This window comes from Esox lucius, chromosome 10, assembly GCF_011004845.1.
Source record: "Esox lucius isolate fEsoLuc1 chromosome 10, fEsoLuc1.pri, whole genome shotgun sequence".
In the NCBI taxonomy this organism is placed as follows: domain Eukaryota; kingdom Metazoa; phylum Chordata; class Actinopteri; order Esociformes; family Esocidae; genus Esox; species Esox lucius.
The window spans coordinates 9,641,482-9,658,372 of record NC_047578.1 but is presented as its reverse complement, the minus strand read 5'-3'; the positions used below and the strand labels follow the sequence as shown (position 1 = coordinate 9,658,372).

Genomic DNA, 16,891 nt, shown 5'->3' with positions numbered 1-16,891 from the left:
AGACATTTTGGTGGAATTTGGGAAGTACAGTTTTCAGATTTGAGTAGTTGAAATCCCCAAATCCTTCTCCGCCTCCCCGGGAAAGTCTATGCCAGGGTTCTAGAGAGGAGAATACGGCCGATAGTAGAACCTCGGATTCAGGAGGAACAGTGTGGTTTTCGTCCGGGCCGTGGAACACTGGACCAGCTCTATACCCTCTACGGGGTGTTGGAGGGTTCATGGGAGTTTGCCCAACCAGTCCACATGTGTTTTGTGGATTTGGAGAAGGCATTCGACTGTGTCCCTCGCGGCATCCTGTGGAGAGTGCTTCGGGAATATGGGGTCCTGGGTCCTTTGCTAAGGGCTGTCAGGTCCCTGTACGACCGAAGCAGGAGCTTGGTCCGCATTGCCGGCGGTAAGTCAGACTTGTTCCCAGTGCATGTTGGACTCTGGCTGGGCTGCCCTTTGTTGCCGGTTCTGTTCGTAATTTTTATGGAGCCAGCGCAGCCAGGGGCCGGAGGAAGTCAGGTTTGCGGACCACACGATTTCGTGTCTGATTTTTGCGGATGATGTTGTCGTGTTGGCCCCTTAAAATCAGGACCTTCAGCATGCACTGGGACGGTTTGCAGCAGAGTGTGAAGCGGTGGGGATGAGAATCAGTACCTCCAAATCCGAGGCCATGGTCCTCAGTTGGAAAAGGGTGGTTTGCCCCCTTCAGGTTGGTTGAGAGTGCCTGCCTCAAGTGGAGGAGTTTAAGGATCTAGGGGTCTTGTTCATGAGTGAGGGAAGGATGGAACGGGAGATTGACAGACTGATCGGTGCAGCTTCTGCAGTAATGCAGTTGATGTATCGGTCTGTCGTGGTGAAGAAAGAGCTGAGCCGCAAGGCAAAGCTCTCGATCCACGTTCCTACTCTCACCTATGGTCATGAGCTTTGGGTCATGACCGAAAGGACAAGATCCCGGATACAGGCGGCCGAAATGAGCTTTTACCTTAGAGATGGGGTGAGAAGCTCGGTCAACCGGGAGGAGCTCAGAGTAGAGCCGCTGCTCCTCCACATCGAGAGGGGTCAGCTGAGGTGGCTTGGGCATCTGTTTCCTTCCTGGGAAGGCGTTCCGGTCCTGTCCCATCGGGAGGGACTGTCTATTATTAAGTAAATTACTGCTAATTTACAAAAACTGGGTAGGCACTGGGCCTCGCGAAGTAAACGCGCCACCATCTTGGTCAAATAAATGTACAGTGGGGAGAACAAGTATTTGATACACTGCCGATTTAGCAGGTTTTCCTACTTAAAAAGCATGTAAAGGTCTGTAATTTTTATTATAGGTACACTTCAAATGTGAAAGACGGAATCTAAAACAAAAATCCAGAAAATCACATTGTATGATTTTTAAGTAATTAATTTGAATTTTATTGCATGACATAAGAATTTGATCACCTACCAACCAGTAAGAATTCTGGCTCTCACAGACCTGTTCGTTTTTCTTTAATCCCTCCTGTTCTCCACTTATTACCTGTATTAATTGCACCTGTTTGAACTCGTTACCTGTATAAAAGACCCCTGTCCACACACTCAATCAAACAGACTCCAACCTTTCCACAAGACCAGTGAGCTGTGTAAGGACATGAGGGATAAAATTGTAGACCTGCACAAGGCTGGGATGGGCTACAGGACAATAGGCAAGCAGCTTGGTGAGAAGGCAACAACTGTTGGCGCAATTATTAGAACATGGAAGAAGTTGAAGATGACGGTCAATCTCCCTCGGTCTGGGGCTCCATGCAAGATCTCACCTCGTGGGGCATCAATGATCATGAGGAAGGTGAGGGATCAGCCCAGAACTACACGGCAGGACCTGGTCAATGACCTGAAGAGAGCTGGGACCACAGTCTCAAAGAATCATTAGTAACACACTACACCGTCATGGATTAAAATCCTGCAGCGCACGCAAGGTCCCCCTGCTCAAGCCAGCGCATGTCCAGGCCCGTCTGAAGTTTGCCAATGACCATCTGGATGATCCAGAGGAGAGATGGGAGAAGGTCATGTGGTCTGATGAGACCGAAATAGAGCTTTTTGGTCTAAACTCCACTCGCCGTGTTTGGAGGAAGAAGGAGGATGAGTACAACCCCTAGAACACCATCCCAACCGTGAAGAATGGAGATGGAAACCTCACTCTTTGGGGATGCTTTTCTGCCAAGGGGACAGGAAGACTGCACCGTATTGAGGGGAGGATGGATGGGGCCATGTATGGCGAGATATTGGCCAACAACCTCCTTCCCTCAATAAGAGCACTGAAGATGGGTCATGGCTGGGTCTTCCAGCATGACAATGACCCGAAACACACAGCCAGGGCAACTAAGGAGTGGCTCCGTAAGAAGCATCTCAATGTCCTGGAGTGGCCTAGCCAGTCTCCAGACCTGAACCCAATAGAAAATCTTTGGAGGGAGCTGAAAGTCCGTATTGCCCAGCGACAGCCCCGAAACCTGAAGGATCTGGAGAAGGTCTGTATGGAGGAGTGGGCCAAAATCCCTGCTGCAGTGTGTGCAAACCTGGTCAAGAACTACAGGAAAGGTTTCTGTACCAAATATTAAGTTCTGCTTTTCTGATGTATCAAATACTCATGTCATGCAATAAAATGCAAATTAATTACTTAATCAAACAGTGATGTTCTGGATTTTTGTTTTAGATTCTGTCACTCTCAGTTGAAAATTTTAAAAAATATAAAAATTACAGACCTCTACATGCTTTCTAAGTAGGAAACACTGCCCATTCTGCAGGTTATCAAATACTTGTTCTCCCCACTGTATATTAGAAATTCTGCAAGGGAATGCAATTTTTTGAGCACTGTATCGTGGATGTGTATATACAGTTAGGTCAAGAAGTTTATGGACAGTTTTGGCTCTCTACGCCACCACAATGGATTTGAAATGAAAGAACCAAGATACAATTGAAGTGCAGACTTTCAGCTTTACTTCTAGGGGTTGAACAAAAATATTGTATGTAACGTTTAGGAATTGCAACCATTTGTATACACAGTTCCCTTATTTCAGTGGCTCAAATGTTATTGGACAGCTTATTTGGCTCAATCTGATCTGACTATATCCCTATACACAAATTAATCTGGCTGCTTCTGTCACATCATCAATAAATACTAGTGACCCAATGCCACTGGAAGCCATGCATGGCCATGCCATCACACTGCCTCCACCGTGTTTTACAGATGATGTGGTTTGCTACGGCTCATGAGCCATTCCTAAGCCAATGCAACATTTGGAATCAACTCCTTTTACCTGCTTAACTGATAAAAAAATTAAGTAATTGCCCACCCCTCTCCATGAAACAGCTTTTGAGTGAATTGTCCAGTTACTTTTGGTCCCCCTGAAAGAGAGGGCGCTGCATATTAAAGAGCTGTAATTCCTGAACCTTTCCTCCAATTTGGATTTGAATACTCTCAAATTTAAGCTGAAAGACTGCACCTTATGCCCATATTCATTATTTATATGCAACTTTAATGTATTTTTGTAAACAGCCAAAACTACTTGTCAGTGTCCAATTATTTCCAGACCTGACTGTACATAATACAAACTCGCAGCAATTTTAAAAAGAGTAGGATGGGGAATATGATCAATATGGGTAGAAGTATTGAATATATAGATACAATGAGTGTAAATGCCTATGAATTGTACATACAAAATTAAATTCTAATGTACATGGAAAGACATCAGAGCATTTGGAATGTTCATGTGTGCCATTGTGAACAGACCATAGCCTGGGTGGCTGTAGTCTTTGATGTTCCGTGCTTTCCCAAAGCATTGTGTATGGTAGATGCCTTGCGAGGAGTGGAGATGGACTGACGATGCACTCTGCGGACTTCACCACCCTCTGGAGGGACTTGCGATTGCAGCGGAGCAGCTGCCCTACCAGGCAGTAATGCAGCCTGGGAGGATGCTCGCAATGGTGCATTTGTAGAAGTTGGTGAGAGTTTTTTTACAGGCATGGCGAACTTTGAGTCTCCTCTGGAAGTATAGTTGTTTTTGGGCAGTTTTCCCTGCAGAGTTCACTTGTCTTGATCAAGTGAGGTCATATTTGATGAACACACAGAGGAACTTCAAGTCAGGGACTCTCCAGTTCAGCTCCATCGATGTGCATGGGGGCATGACTCCCCCTCTGCCTCTTTCTGAAGTCCACGCTTATCTCCTTAGTCTTGCAGACGTTGAGGGAGAGGTTGTTGCCCCTGGCACCATGTAGCTAGTTCCTTTACCTCCACTCTAACGGCTGGTGTTGGAGCATTGTAGGCAGTTTAACAAGGACATTCACATATATTACATTTTGAGTTACTTTCTAGATTTTTCCACCACAAAAGATGGGCTTATGGAATTTCTAACCTAAGTAAATACATTAAATGAACTTTTTGCTGCTTGGAAGGGTCTTTTCTTGACTGCTTCTAGGTCAACATGAGCAGCTGAGCAGGGCCACTCTTTTTTTGGCATGGTCACCATTTCCAATGGTTCCTGCTGGTGTCGGCTGTGCACTAGGAACAGTTTACAATAGGCCCCTCCCCTTGCCCGTCTGCGCCGTACCCTTTGCATCCAATTTTGGATGGGAAGAGAAGGTGCAGGAAGTTTTTTGCGTCCGAGTGCTGCAAATATGGCTTCGATTTGTTCTGGGAAATTTGTTTCAGAGTCACATTTTTAAAGAGGAATGGTTTGCATCCGAGCAAGCGGTGCAAGGGTGTTTTCCGTCCGTGTCCTCATCATTGGCTTGACCGTATTGACTTCACTCTGCTTGATGCCACCTCTGTTCTCTTGTAGGTACTGATGTTTTCCCCTTAATATTGCAGTAATGTCTGCTAATTATCGTCCCACTAGTTTTCAGTCTGCTTTAGGGCATTATGGTAAAAAAACCGGAAAATCTATCTACCAAGTGTCCAGCAACTCTGTTGCATCTCCTTCCATTCCCAGGTCTTAAAGCACTCATAGAGTGTCATTGTGATGGGCTGCCGCTCTTCTACCTGTGCCAGGTGTGTAAGTGTAAAGTCCTGCAGAACTCGATTATCTCCCATGTCACTGGAGACAATCACCGACAATTATCCCTGGTAGGTAACCAGCAACCACCACATACCAAATGTTTTCAAGTACAGATCCACATGTGAAGTGACTGGTAACTTAATGGGGGCTGTCAGGAATCGTGTGTGTGTGTGTGTGTGTGTGTGTGTGTGTGTGTGTGTGTGTGTGTGTGTGTGTGTGTGTGTGTGTGTGTGTGTGTGTGTGTGTGTGTGTGTGTGTGTGTGTGTGTGTGTGTGTGTGTGTGGTCTTACTGAACGAATGGAGACCAAATGTCCCAGTGAGTATCGTACAACCAGAAAATATTTACCTCATTGGGACCTTTTGCCGGTCCCCGTGAGGCAAAAGTCAATTTCCGGTTTAGGGTCAAACTTTTTTTTTCTAATTATAAAATCAACAATTGATTTTATAATTAGAATTGGGGTTTCTTTAAGGTCCAGGCTTGTTGGTTAAGTTTAGGTTTAAGGTTAGGCATTACATCTAGGTAAAATTTAGGCATAAATGTTACTTTATTGAGGTTAAGGTTAGGGTTAGGTTTAGGGTTAAGTTTGGGGCAAGGGAGCATGCAATTTCTATTTTCTGGTCCCCATGAGGTTAGCTGTACAAACTTGTGTGCGTGTGTGTCTAAGTAACGTGTGTGTCTATCTACATAACGTGTGTCCAACAGTGGCCTATGAATACTATTCCCAAACGCCACAGGAGGTTGAGGGCAGCTGCCTTAAAGCTGGAGAAGACCTTGGGATATGGAGAATTTAAGGTGTGTGGAACAAAGGAGTTAGGAATCTTTATTTTGTCAAGCCATCTTTGCAATAATAAGTGTGTGTCTGTGTCTCTATGGTACAGGTAGCAGTGTTGAATGCGCGAACATATCATTCTATTTCTACTAATTCCATTCCCTTCGGTGAGTTAATAATACTGTTAACATACTGTTTATGCTTGTCTGTAAATCCATAATCTGTGAAAAATATAATCTCTTCTCGTCTCTCAAGACATGAAGGTAAAGATGGTCTTGTGTGATCACTATTCAAGTGACCCCCGATATTTCGTCATGCCTCTAGCTAAGAAGCCTAAGCCCAAGGTGAGTCAGTAACCGTACCAATAGCCTACACACCAATATCAATGCCCATATCAATCACATGCCAAACATTGTCAGCCCCTTGGTCATTTTTTTTCGTAGCCCATTAGTTCAACTAATTTCTTTGTTTTCTTGAGAGGCTCATTCCAGAGAGTTAAAAAAAAATTGCCCATCAGTTCCTGAAAGTCTGGAAATACTGTTGAGGATAAAACACAAAAAAACAAGTGTCTCTTAAAGTTTTGTTCAGTTATGTGAAAGGATGTACATGGGACTGTTCCCCCAGCAGTAGTGGGGGGGGGGGGGCGGGGGGGCATGCGCATTAAACGACACAAAAGGCTGGATGCATTAAATACTGCAAAAATGTTTTATTTATTACAAATGCTCAAAAATGTCCTCCCTGTAGACCAGCCTCTCTTGCTTGTCAACTTTTCTTAATAATATCTTACAATACTTTCTTAACATTCCCTAATACCAATGTAAGTTCTGCCCCTCAATTAACCATTCTCTAAAACAGGTCTAAAATACTTCTCCAAGACTCATTAATTATTAGCTAATGATACAATATATATTCAATGCACAGTATTTTACTGTGTGTTGCATAGAGGGTTGAAGAGGGGGTAGGAATTATGGTTTTGCTGGATGTAGCACACAGTGCCCAATGATTTCACATTATATTTGTAAATTTACATACCATCCTGTGTATTTTGTACAATACATTCACTGTGACAGAATGGTAATTCCTCAATAAGGTAAAAAGTATCCCTTTTATATTACAGAGGGGTGAGGAAATTAGTGTTGTTGGATTTATAACTCAATCCCTTTCGAAAACTAATGAGCAGCAGCAAATTAACCACAATTTCATAAAAATATGCTTTTTATTGTAGATATGTTCATTAATTTACTTAAGCTCTAACCATTTCTCAATGTGCTCCATTTACCTTAGTAACCTGTTTTGTTTATATTTTTCCCATGTAGTTATTAAAGATTTCCCAAATAGACTATGCATGTCTGCAAAAAATTATGACTTTATTTCAGTGTTTCACTGCAGACTTATTTTGAAGGCGAATAGTAGTTATTGAGTTGACAGTTAGCAAGCTCGCTAGCTTCTTACTTTTAATTGTCTCTCCGATGATTGCTACCTGCATTATATCTATGTTACAGCTACTTACTGACAGTTCCAGGCTTACATGCGTATGCACAGACAGCCAGTTTAGTTTCTTCGCCTTCACACGTTAGCTTGATACTCCGAACGTCGGATGCAGGATGTGGTTGCTTGGCTCTGATGCATTTGTAATGGTAAACTGTGCGCATCTTGGTTTTAAAAAAAAATATTGGGCACAGAATAGCGAATGGACTTCTCCCTCCAGCTTATCTAATGAGTATAAATATATTTATTTCTCCACAATCGCTGTTCTATATGTTGAAAGAAGGTCTTGAAATGTTGTAGGTTCTAAATTTGAGAAAAGGCCTAAGAGGATTTAAATGCTGTATGTTGACAAAACTGTTGAACATGCTTTAATGATGTGATATTCAAGGGTTGTCTTCCTGTGTTTTGTTTTGATCTGAAGCTGAAGAAAAACAGTAATGTCAAAACTCTGGCCCTAGACTGCAATGACGGTAAGGCGCGCGCACACGGACCACACACACGCACACACAAAAAGACAACACGCATGGACGGACAGACAGTGATCATGAATAGTGGTGTTTGTATAATGTGAATGTTTGCTGTTATAGTGGTGGTGACACAGGAGTTAGAACACTACTATAGAATTAGATATATGCCAAAATGTTAAGCATACTTATTGTTGGGGAAAAGAAAATCCATACATAAATTGGCATGATCATAAGAAATGTCATATGTAAAACATGAAACATAACCGTGAAATTAGATCTGTGAACTTACAAACACTGTTACAGTGACTAATATGTTTTGCTAGTACCATATCTAGTTTTTCAATTCTAAAGTACAACATCACAATCTGGAGTTTTGGCAGTTTACACATCTACATACATACATCTTCTTCCGCTTCATCCGGGGCCGGGTCGCGGGGGCAGCAGTCTAAGCAGAGATGCCCAGACTTCCCTCTCCCTAGACACTTCCTCCAGCTCTTCCAGGGGGGGACCAAGGCGTTCCCAGGCCAGCCAGGAGACATAGTCCCTCCAGCGTGTCCTAGGTCTTCCCCGGGGTCTCCTCCCGGTGGGACGGGCCCGGGAACACCTTCCCAGGATGCCCAAGCCACCTCAGCTGACCCATCTCGATGTGGAGGAGCAGCGGCTCTACTCTGAGCTCCTCCCGGTTGACCGAGCTTCTCACCCCATCTCTAAGGGATCGCCCTACGGAGAAAGCTAATTTCGGCCGCCTGTATCCGGGATCTTGTCCTTTCGGTCATGACCCAAAGCTCATGACCATAGGTGAGAGTAGGAACGTAGATTGACCGGTAAGTCGAGAGCTTCGCCTTGCGGCGAAGCTCTTCACCACGACAGGCAGATACATCGACCTCATTACTGCAGAAGCTGCACCGATCCGTCTGTCTATCTCCCGTTCCATCCTTCCCTCACTCGTGAACAAGACCCCTAGATACTTAAACTCCTCCACTTGAGGCAGGCACTCTCCACCAACCTGAAGTGGGCAAGCCACCCTTTTCCGACTGAGGACCATGGCCTCGGATTTGGAGGTACTGATTCTCATCATCACCGCTTCACACTCGGCTGCAAACCATCCCAGTGCATGCTGAAGGTCCTGGTTTGAAGGGGCCAACACGACAACATCATTCTCAAAGAGCAGAGACGAAATTGTGTGGTCCCCAAACCTGACACCCTCCGGCCCCTGGCTGTGCCTAGAAATTCTGTCCCTAAAAATTATGAACAGAACCGGCGACAAATGGCAGCCCTGTTGGGGTCTAACATGCACTGGTAACAAGTCTGACTTACTGCCAGCAATGCGGAACAAGCTCCTGCTTCGGTCGTACAGGGACCTGACAACCCTTAGCAAAGGACCCAGGACCCCATATTCCCGAAGCACCCTCCACAGGATGCCGCAAGGGACACAGTCGAATGCCTACTCCAAATCCACAAAACACATGTGGACTGGTTGGGCAAACTCCCATGAACCCTCCAACACCCCGTAGAGGGTATAGAGCTGGTCCAGTGTTCCACGGCCCGGACGAAAACCTCCACGGCCCGGACGAAAACCCAAACTTTTTTTAGATGGTAGTTTCATCTAAAAAATTTTACCCAAACTTTCCGTGAGGTGATAATACAGTACTACAAGCATAGGCAGTGTGAACAACCTGATATCGGGGATACCGGAAATGGGTATCCTGCAAGATTTCCATTTAAGTCCCTTCTCTCTTCATGCATGCATGCATGCATAGTGCAAACTGATTTTCATGTGCACAATCCACGTGCGTAACTGTTCTTTATTTGTGCATATGTTTCTGTGTCCTTGTCATTTTCACGCAAGCATTTTACTTAATGCCTAAACACATGATGGCCTACTGGTGTAATGTTATGCAGTCTTAAAAAACAGCTATGAACTCAGGAATCGCAGAAAATTTAGAATACAACGTGTAAAAAGTCATAAATGTGTATTTAAATTTTTTTACCCCGATCATACCAATTGACAAATGTATTTTCTTACGATCCCAACAACAAGTATGCTTAACCTTTTGGCAGATATGTAACTCCATACACTACAGAATAAAACTGGATTGATCAAACGTGTGTGTGTGTGTGTGTGTGTGTACAGTGTGTTCTCCCGCAGCACCCGCTGGGAGATTCCCTGCTCTGTGGCGCTACCTGCAGCAGTCCAACAGACAGCCTGTCATTGGTCAGTTTGTGTGTAATTCTGGCATGAATATTAGCGGAAAAATGGACTACCTGTGTTTTATTTTTTTACCTCTCTTCTACCCCCCCCATGCCCCCTTCTCTTTTTTCTTCTGTCTCTCGTCTTTTTTCTCTCCTATCTTTTACCCCCCTCCCCCCCACCTGCGCACCTTCCTTTCTGCCCGCGTTCTCGCTCAGGTGTTGGTATGTTGACAGAGTTGACCGAACGAGATGGTGACTACGTCCTGTGTGGATGCTGTTCTCACAAGATGTTTCCATCCTCTGTCACCTCACACGTCATCTCTTCCAGACACCGCTACTACTACATAGTGGGTCACGCACACGCACACGCACACGCACACACGTTGGTTTTACGAGCGCTGTGAGGACCAGCAATACCCTTTAAAAGAACTGTTTTCCCTAACATTGAACACTTACCTTACCAGCCCTTACCATTATGCCAAACCCAGTTCTAACCCTAAAAGCTTTGGCCGTTTTACTTGTACTACACAGTATACCGTAGAAAAGGGAGTGTACACGTGCGCACGCACACACACTGACCACACACACAAGTAGTCAAATGTTTCCTGACACATGTTATGACCCAGATTATTTGATGTGTTAAATTATCCAACTACATACTTTCTGAATTCAGAAGTCTATATATTGTTGCAGAGAATGGCACATCCTGAGCTGGCTGTTAATTGGCCAGAAAGTCCAGCGCTGATTGTGTATAATGGGCCTCTTCAAAGAGAGCTGAGAGTGCAAGCTAAAGAACTGGAGGGTCAGGAAGGACCTGAACATCCCCAGGTAATCCGTAACCAGTAATCATCCAATCAATATCTGTATTATAACTGTCCTTATTATGTCTCTTAGCAGGAGGCAATGGAGGCACCAAGACAATCCACGATGCCTAGTATTCTCTTCACTTTTTCCCCTTTAGTCAGGGACAAACTGGTTAAAGACCATTATAATGAATATCTTTCTGATCAGTGACCTCAATCAATAGAATGAACTGGAAGAACGGAGATGTCCCATAGCAAACGCATCATTCTGTCAATCCAAAATCAATAATATGCTTTGCTGTGAAGGTGGTGAAAGAAACATCTGCTACATCGGGAGGTGGACCCACAACCTGCCCAGAAGGTTAGACACACACACGCGCACACACACAGTCATGTGCGTACTCCCAACAGACACACACCATTAACAGTAGGCGTGTGTGCTTGTTTCAGAGGTTGTCGAACAGATCCAGATTCACTCCGCTCCTGTCTCTGTGGAAGAGGAACCGGTTAACTCAGAGCCATCACAGCCCCTCGGAGAAAAGAAAAAGACGAGGAATAGGGGCAATCCTGTGGTTGGTCAGTATTCTTGTTAAACAGGCTGCCATTGGTTCATCAGTCTACATATTTGCCCTATCTGTATGATATCTTAATTTGATCTTTCCGGGTCGCAGGAAAATAAAATAAAAAACGCAGTACCAATGCTGTAGACCAGAGTAGTCCTGAAGCAACCCCAACTGCACATGTTGATCGTGTTCCCTAACAAGCCCCCCCCCCCCCCCGATTGAATGTATTTTGGGCTAAATGACTCGAAGACTGGAGTTCAGAAACACTCCTCTTAGAAGTTACTTGATACTCCCTCTGAGGCGTTATTTTAATCCTGCGACAAAGCTGGTGCATACTAAAATGTGTGTGTTAATCTGGTGTGTGCAGGAGTGAACTTCCTGGTCCGGGTGTCTCACAGAAATAGGAAACAATACTACTGTCAGCTGTGCTCCGTTAGGGTGAAGCATCCCGTTATTGATCACATGACCAGCCTCCGCCATCGACACAGCTATGTGGTGGGTACTTCAGTTTTAGCAATGGATGATTGCAAGGATGTCAGTCAATAACTATTTATTTTTTGGGGGGTGTTTGTCATGTTTGACTTCAGAGTTCTGCATGTGTGTTTGTGTAGAAATTGAAGTACCCCAGTTGGACCTCCGACTCAGAGGCAAAGCTGTTCAAGATGGCTTTTCACCTGGAGAAGGTGGATCGAAGCGCTGGACTGGGCATGCAGGTGAACCATGGCTGAAGGCTCTAAAGCAGGGCTATTCAATTACTTTTGAAATGGGGGGCCAGTTCATGAAAAGGATCCCAATTGAGGGGCCTGAGAAATATTACTTGAGTAATTACCTCTACAGATATTGTAAAGTACAACAACATCGGAGTGACTATTGTATTTTGTAAATGCATAAGAACAAAATCTATGCATTGTATTGTGTCAAGGCATACTGTAGGCCCAATGCATTTCTACATTCAAATGACAATATAGGCTACTACATCATGTTCAGAAATTAGTCCAGGTGAGCCATATCAGACTTTTAGAATTTCACTCACAAAGTGCACCAAAGTGTACCAACAAAAACAAAACATGAGTTCAGTGTATGGTATATTGAACAGAATTATAACAACAGTGCATTTTATCAAGGCCAATTATTTCTATAAACTGCATCAGACACCTCAATAATCAGTCCATGTGAGCTATACATAACACATCAATAGCCACATTACGTGCATAATATGGCATTAAGTGAATATCATGTCGCAAGTAATAATCTAAATGAAATGAAAAACATGTTCAAAAATCAACCCTTATTACTAATTTAATTAGCATACTTGTTAACATAAGTACCCTACTGTACTTAGCCAGCATTTGCCATCTAATGAGAGAAATTAAACATTTTCAATTTAGCGAGAGCAGTAAAGTCAGGTGTATACGTTATCTGGGCAATATGCATACAGTGGTGGAGATGCTGGGCAGAGAGGGAATGCGCGATTATCCATTTTTATTGCGTTCATGTGGGAGAATGTGTAAATTGAGCCAAACATTGTGAGGATAAAAAGCGCAAGACTCCTTAAATGAAGGAATTTCCCATGGCTGACTTCTTGAGTCCAGAACTTTTCAGAACCTGCCAACTGGAATGACTGTCACAGGTCTTCTGATGACAGAATGTCAATGAGTTCGGCCTCATTCAATGACGCTACCAGCTCCTTTGCTTTTCATGGAAACTCTCCCTCAACTTTGACACAGATGCATTCATTCACAAATAGCATCACTTTAGTGGGGACGCTGAAATTATCAAACCTAGTGGCAAAGGTGTTTTTCGATCCGTCCATACATTTTGTCATCACCTCTGTGATTTGCGCATTCTGGGGAAGTGGAGCATTTTGCCTGGACATAGAACAGCAGATAAAAAGTGTGAGCTTAATTTGGCACACAAGGCTTTGGTGGATAAGGCAATGTAGCGATCTCAGGTGTGGAGCCACAACCACCAACCCAGCGGACAGGCCCTGTGTCCTTTCCACCATCGCGGGAGCACCATCCGTTACCAACATGTTAATACGTTCTAAATCCAACTGGTTCTCCTCAAAGAATGTGACAATTGTATTAAATAGTACCTCATCGGTCGTGTGTCCCACCAAAAGAATTAGTCCAAGTAGATCCTCCCGAAACCATTCCCCATCAAAGAATCTAACAGAGGCACAGCTGTGCTACATCGCTGTTGTCAGTTGAGTCATCCACAGCTAGAGAGATCACCTCCGCCTTCCTCAGTTTGTCCAAAGAGTCTTGCGAACGTCTGATGCTAGGGCCTCTACTCTACTTATGGTTGAGGTGTCTGATATGGGGAATGTTCTTGATCGAATCAATCAAACTGTTTCGGGTTTTCTCATCTGTAACCACCTCCTCAACAGATGCAAGCATACACTCCTTAACAGTCTTCGCGTCTGTAAACAGCCTTTTCTTTTTGCCTAATATCCATGCCCCTCGTAGCGATGCCAATTTTGCTCTCTTGCCCGAAACATAGTGCGACGTCTTTGCTCGTAAAATGAGGTTAGCCCCAAAATCTGATGGCGGTTAGAATCAGAGCCCAATGGGAAAGTGGTGTCAAAGTTAGCATGAGTCGTCTTAAAATGGCTTCTCAAGTTGTATTTTTTTACACACCGATATGCACTCTGTGCAGAGTAAACAGACGGGCCTCTCACAGACAGATATAAACACACATTTCTCTGTCCATTCCTTGTTGAATTGCCTGTTTTCTGAGTCAACTTTTAGTTTTTTCAAAGTAGAAATAAAAAATATATTTTACCCCGGCTGTGCTAGCAAGAACTTGATCACCTGTTTAAGAAGGGCGCGAGAAATCGAGAGTTTTTAAAGATTTGTTTTTATGCCATAATTCGTAACAAATCATCTTGGTGGCTGAACCCAGCCCCAGGGCCGCCAATTGAATAGCCCTGCTCTCGAGTGTCAAACATTTGTTGAAATTTGAGGTAATTGGGAAAGCAGATTTCATGGTATACTTAATTTCAGTTTAATGGCTGTGCTTTCTGAATCCAGTTTCCTCCCCAGTTCAGGAGGGGAATCGGGTGCACCAGTTTTCCACTGCTGCCTGATATAACGACTGATTCTTCCCTGTATTACATAACAGAACCGAAGTACCATTTTCTGTTTGCCATTAGATTTGACGTCAGCTAGAGTGCTACCAACTGGCGTGGTTAAAACTCCGTTTTCCTGTCTAGGTCAGGCTTTCTGTGTCACTGGGCAATACACTGTTGACTGTTGACACATTTACAATTATATAGGGTGCCTCTTTCCTTTTAATGAGACTTAGCGTTAGCTCCAACAGAAACATACGCTAAACACACTCCTTCCCTCTCTCTGTTGTAGAAAGTAGAAGTGGATGCTGTTGAATTCAAGGATCTAAGGTCTTGCCCTGTGGAGGAAGGTAAGCTTAGAGTAACTGGGGTTGATATTCAGTTGTGGTTATTGTGGTGTTGAGGTGCGGTTAGTCCTGTATAGTTTACTAAGTGGAGAAGGGCACTTGCAATCCCAAGATTATGGGCTCATTTTCCCCAGAGGGACTATTCGAAAGTTTTTCCTACATTTAATAGACCGTTTTACTTAAGCAGTGTATGCACTCACTACTTAAATATAAATGTTACTTATTGGTTTTCTGTGTCTGTTATTCTGTGTTGTTCCTCAGCTCTCAGTAAACTGCAGGCCATTATCATACAGCAACAAGAGCCAGGTGATCTGAAGATGCATCCCTCAACCAATCAGAACCCAGAAGATCTGAGACAGACTGCTCCCTCATTGAGACCTGTCAGTGCCCAAGGGCCATCTAACGGTAACTTCAGCTCGCTATATGAGCGCACAATATCGGACTTTCCTGAAGCCCGAAGTTAGTCATCTGTTGTTATTTATTGTTCTTTTAACACTGTTCTTAGTGGGAAATGGTAATACAAACATTTACAACAATTTTATGTTGTAACTGTTCTTTAGCTGTAGCTGTTCTTTAGCTGAAACTGTTTTTGCAAAAACTGCAACCATGTGCTGTCTCTTTACGCAATGATTCTCACTTAGGTGTGAATGGGACGGGGTCAATTGAGGAAGAGGGGTGGAGTCCTTTCAGGGAATCAGAGCAGGCCTATGGCCTGACAGCCCTCACTGCTCTTTCTCTCTCCACTCACTGCTGTCTCTTTCTCACTCTTTTTTTTTTTAGGAGACCAGGAACACCTACAAGTACCTGCCTCCTCTCTCCAGGATCAGCCGTCCTTTGGCTCCACATCTGTCCCCCTCTCATCCTCCAGTCCTCCTTGCCTCTCTCCCTCAAACTCCTTCTCTGCCTCTCTCCCCGCAGTGTCCCTATCTGCCTCAACCTCCCTTTCTTCCTTTGTTCCATCCTACACTCCCGTTTTGTCCACTGAGAAGACGACTGACCCCTCATCAGATGTTGTCTCTGTCCCCGATCCTGTCTGTGATCCTGTCTCTGTCCCTTCACCCCTCTCCGCTCTAAAGAACCCAACACATCTGAAGGACTGCGAGAGTCCAGAGTGGTGGGAGAGGAGGAGCCCAGAAAACAGAGAGACACTAATGCTTCTGGAACTCCCAGACAAACAGACGGAGTACGCGGCGGGAGACCGGCTGACGGAGTACGCGGCGGGAGACCGGCTGACGGAGTACGCGGCGGGAGACCGGCTGACGGAGTACGCGGCGGGAGACCGGCTGACGGAGTACGCGGCGGGAGACCGGCTGACGGAGTACGCGGCGGGAGACCGGCTGACGGAGTACGCGGCGGGAGACCGGCTGACGGAGTACGCGGCGGGAGACCGGCTGACGGAGTACGCGGCGGGAGACCGGCTGACGGAGTACGCGGCGGGAGACCGGCTGACGGAGTACGCGGCGGGAGACCGGCTGACGGAGTACGCGGCGGGAGACCGGCTGACGGAGTACGCGGCGGGAGACCGGCTGACGGAGTACGCGGCGGGAGACCGGCTGACGGAGTACGCGGCGGGAGACCGGCTGACGGAGTACGCGGCGGGAGACCGGCTGACGGAGTACGCGGCGGGGTGGACGCAGGCGGAATACCCGGCGGGGTGGACCCAGGCGGAATACCCGGCGAGGTGGACCCAGGCGGAATACCCGGCGAGGTGGACCCAGGCGGAATACCCGGCGAGGTGGACCCAGGCGGAATACCCGGCGAGAGAGAGACTGGCGGAATACCAGGCCACTCCTTGGGAAGGCTTACATCAGTTTACAGAGCACATGGGGACAGGAAAGGGTAAGGATTTCAAATATATGTTTGTAATGGGGATGGGTAAATGGGAGCGTGGTTGCAAAGGTTTACCACTAGAAGGTTACCGGGGGATGGCTAGGGAAATTAGTGTTAGGGAACGTAATCTTAGTGATAAATAAATATAAATGTTCAAATAATCTGACTCCATATTGTTTGTAAACCATACGCAATCATAAATGACCTTGATATGCTTCTTAGTAAAGGTAGCTAATCTTTCGTCGCAAGCCAAATATTTAAAAGATAATGTGTTTCACGGCCTATGTCATCCTCAATGCTCCTCATCAGTCAAGTCCAGAAGACAAGGGACGGGGTAGCAACCCAGGGTAATCAGGG

General features: G+C 45.2%; 1 protein-coding gene across 9 annotated transcripts in view; it reads left to right on the top strand.

Annotated features, from left to right (window-relative positions):
* Positions 1–16,891, top strand: part of LOC105012525 — a 56,677-nt gene that overhangs the window by 27,891 nt on the left and 11,895 nt on the right. For all 9 annotated transcript variants that reach the window (XR_004576288.1, XR_004576287.1, XM_034294880.1 and 6 more), the window contains 15 exons: positions 4,938–5,071; positions 5,707–5,796; positions 5,883–5,940; positions 6,029–6,117; positions 7,683–7,731; positions 9,863–9,943; positions 10,138–10,268; positions 10,615–10,749; positions 11,031–11,085; positions 11,175–11,300; positions 11,655–11,782; positions 11,899–12,000; positions 14,650–14,707; positions 14,966–15,109; positions 15,485–16,543. Coding sequence is in view for 7 of the 9 variants with exons in the window: in XM_034294880.1 (XP_034150771.1) it covers positions 4,938–5,071; positions 5,707–5,796; positions 5,883–5,940; positions 6,029–6,117; positions 7,683–7,731; positions 9,863–9,943; positions 10,138–10,268; positions 10,615–10,749; positions 11,031–11,085; positions 11,175–11,300; positions 11,655–11,782; positions 11,899–12,000; positions 14,650–14,707; positions 14,966–15,109; positions 15,485–16,543 (2,439 nt within the window). In the remaining 2 variants the exon portion in view is untranslated. The remainder of the gene's footprint in view (positions 1–4,937; positions 5,072–5,706; positions 5,797–5,882; positions 5,941–6,028; positions 6,118–7,682; positions 7,732–9,862; positions 9,944–10,137; positions 10,269–10,614; positions 10,750–11,030; positions 11,086–11,174; positions 11,301–11,654; positions 11,783–11,898; positions 12,001–14,649; positions 14,708–14,965; positions 15,110–15,484; positions 16,544–16,891) is intronic.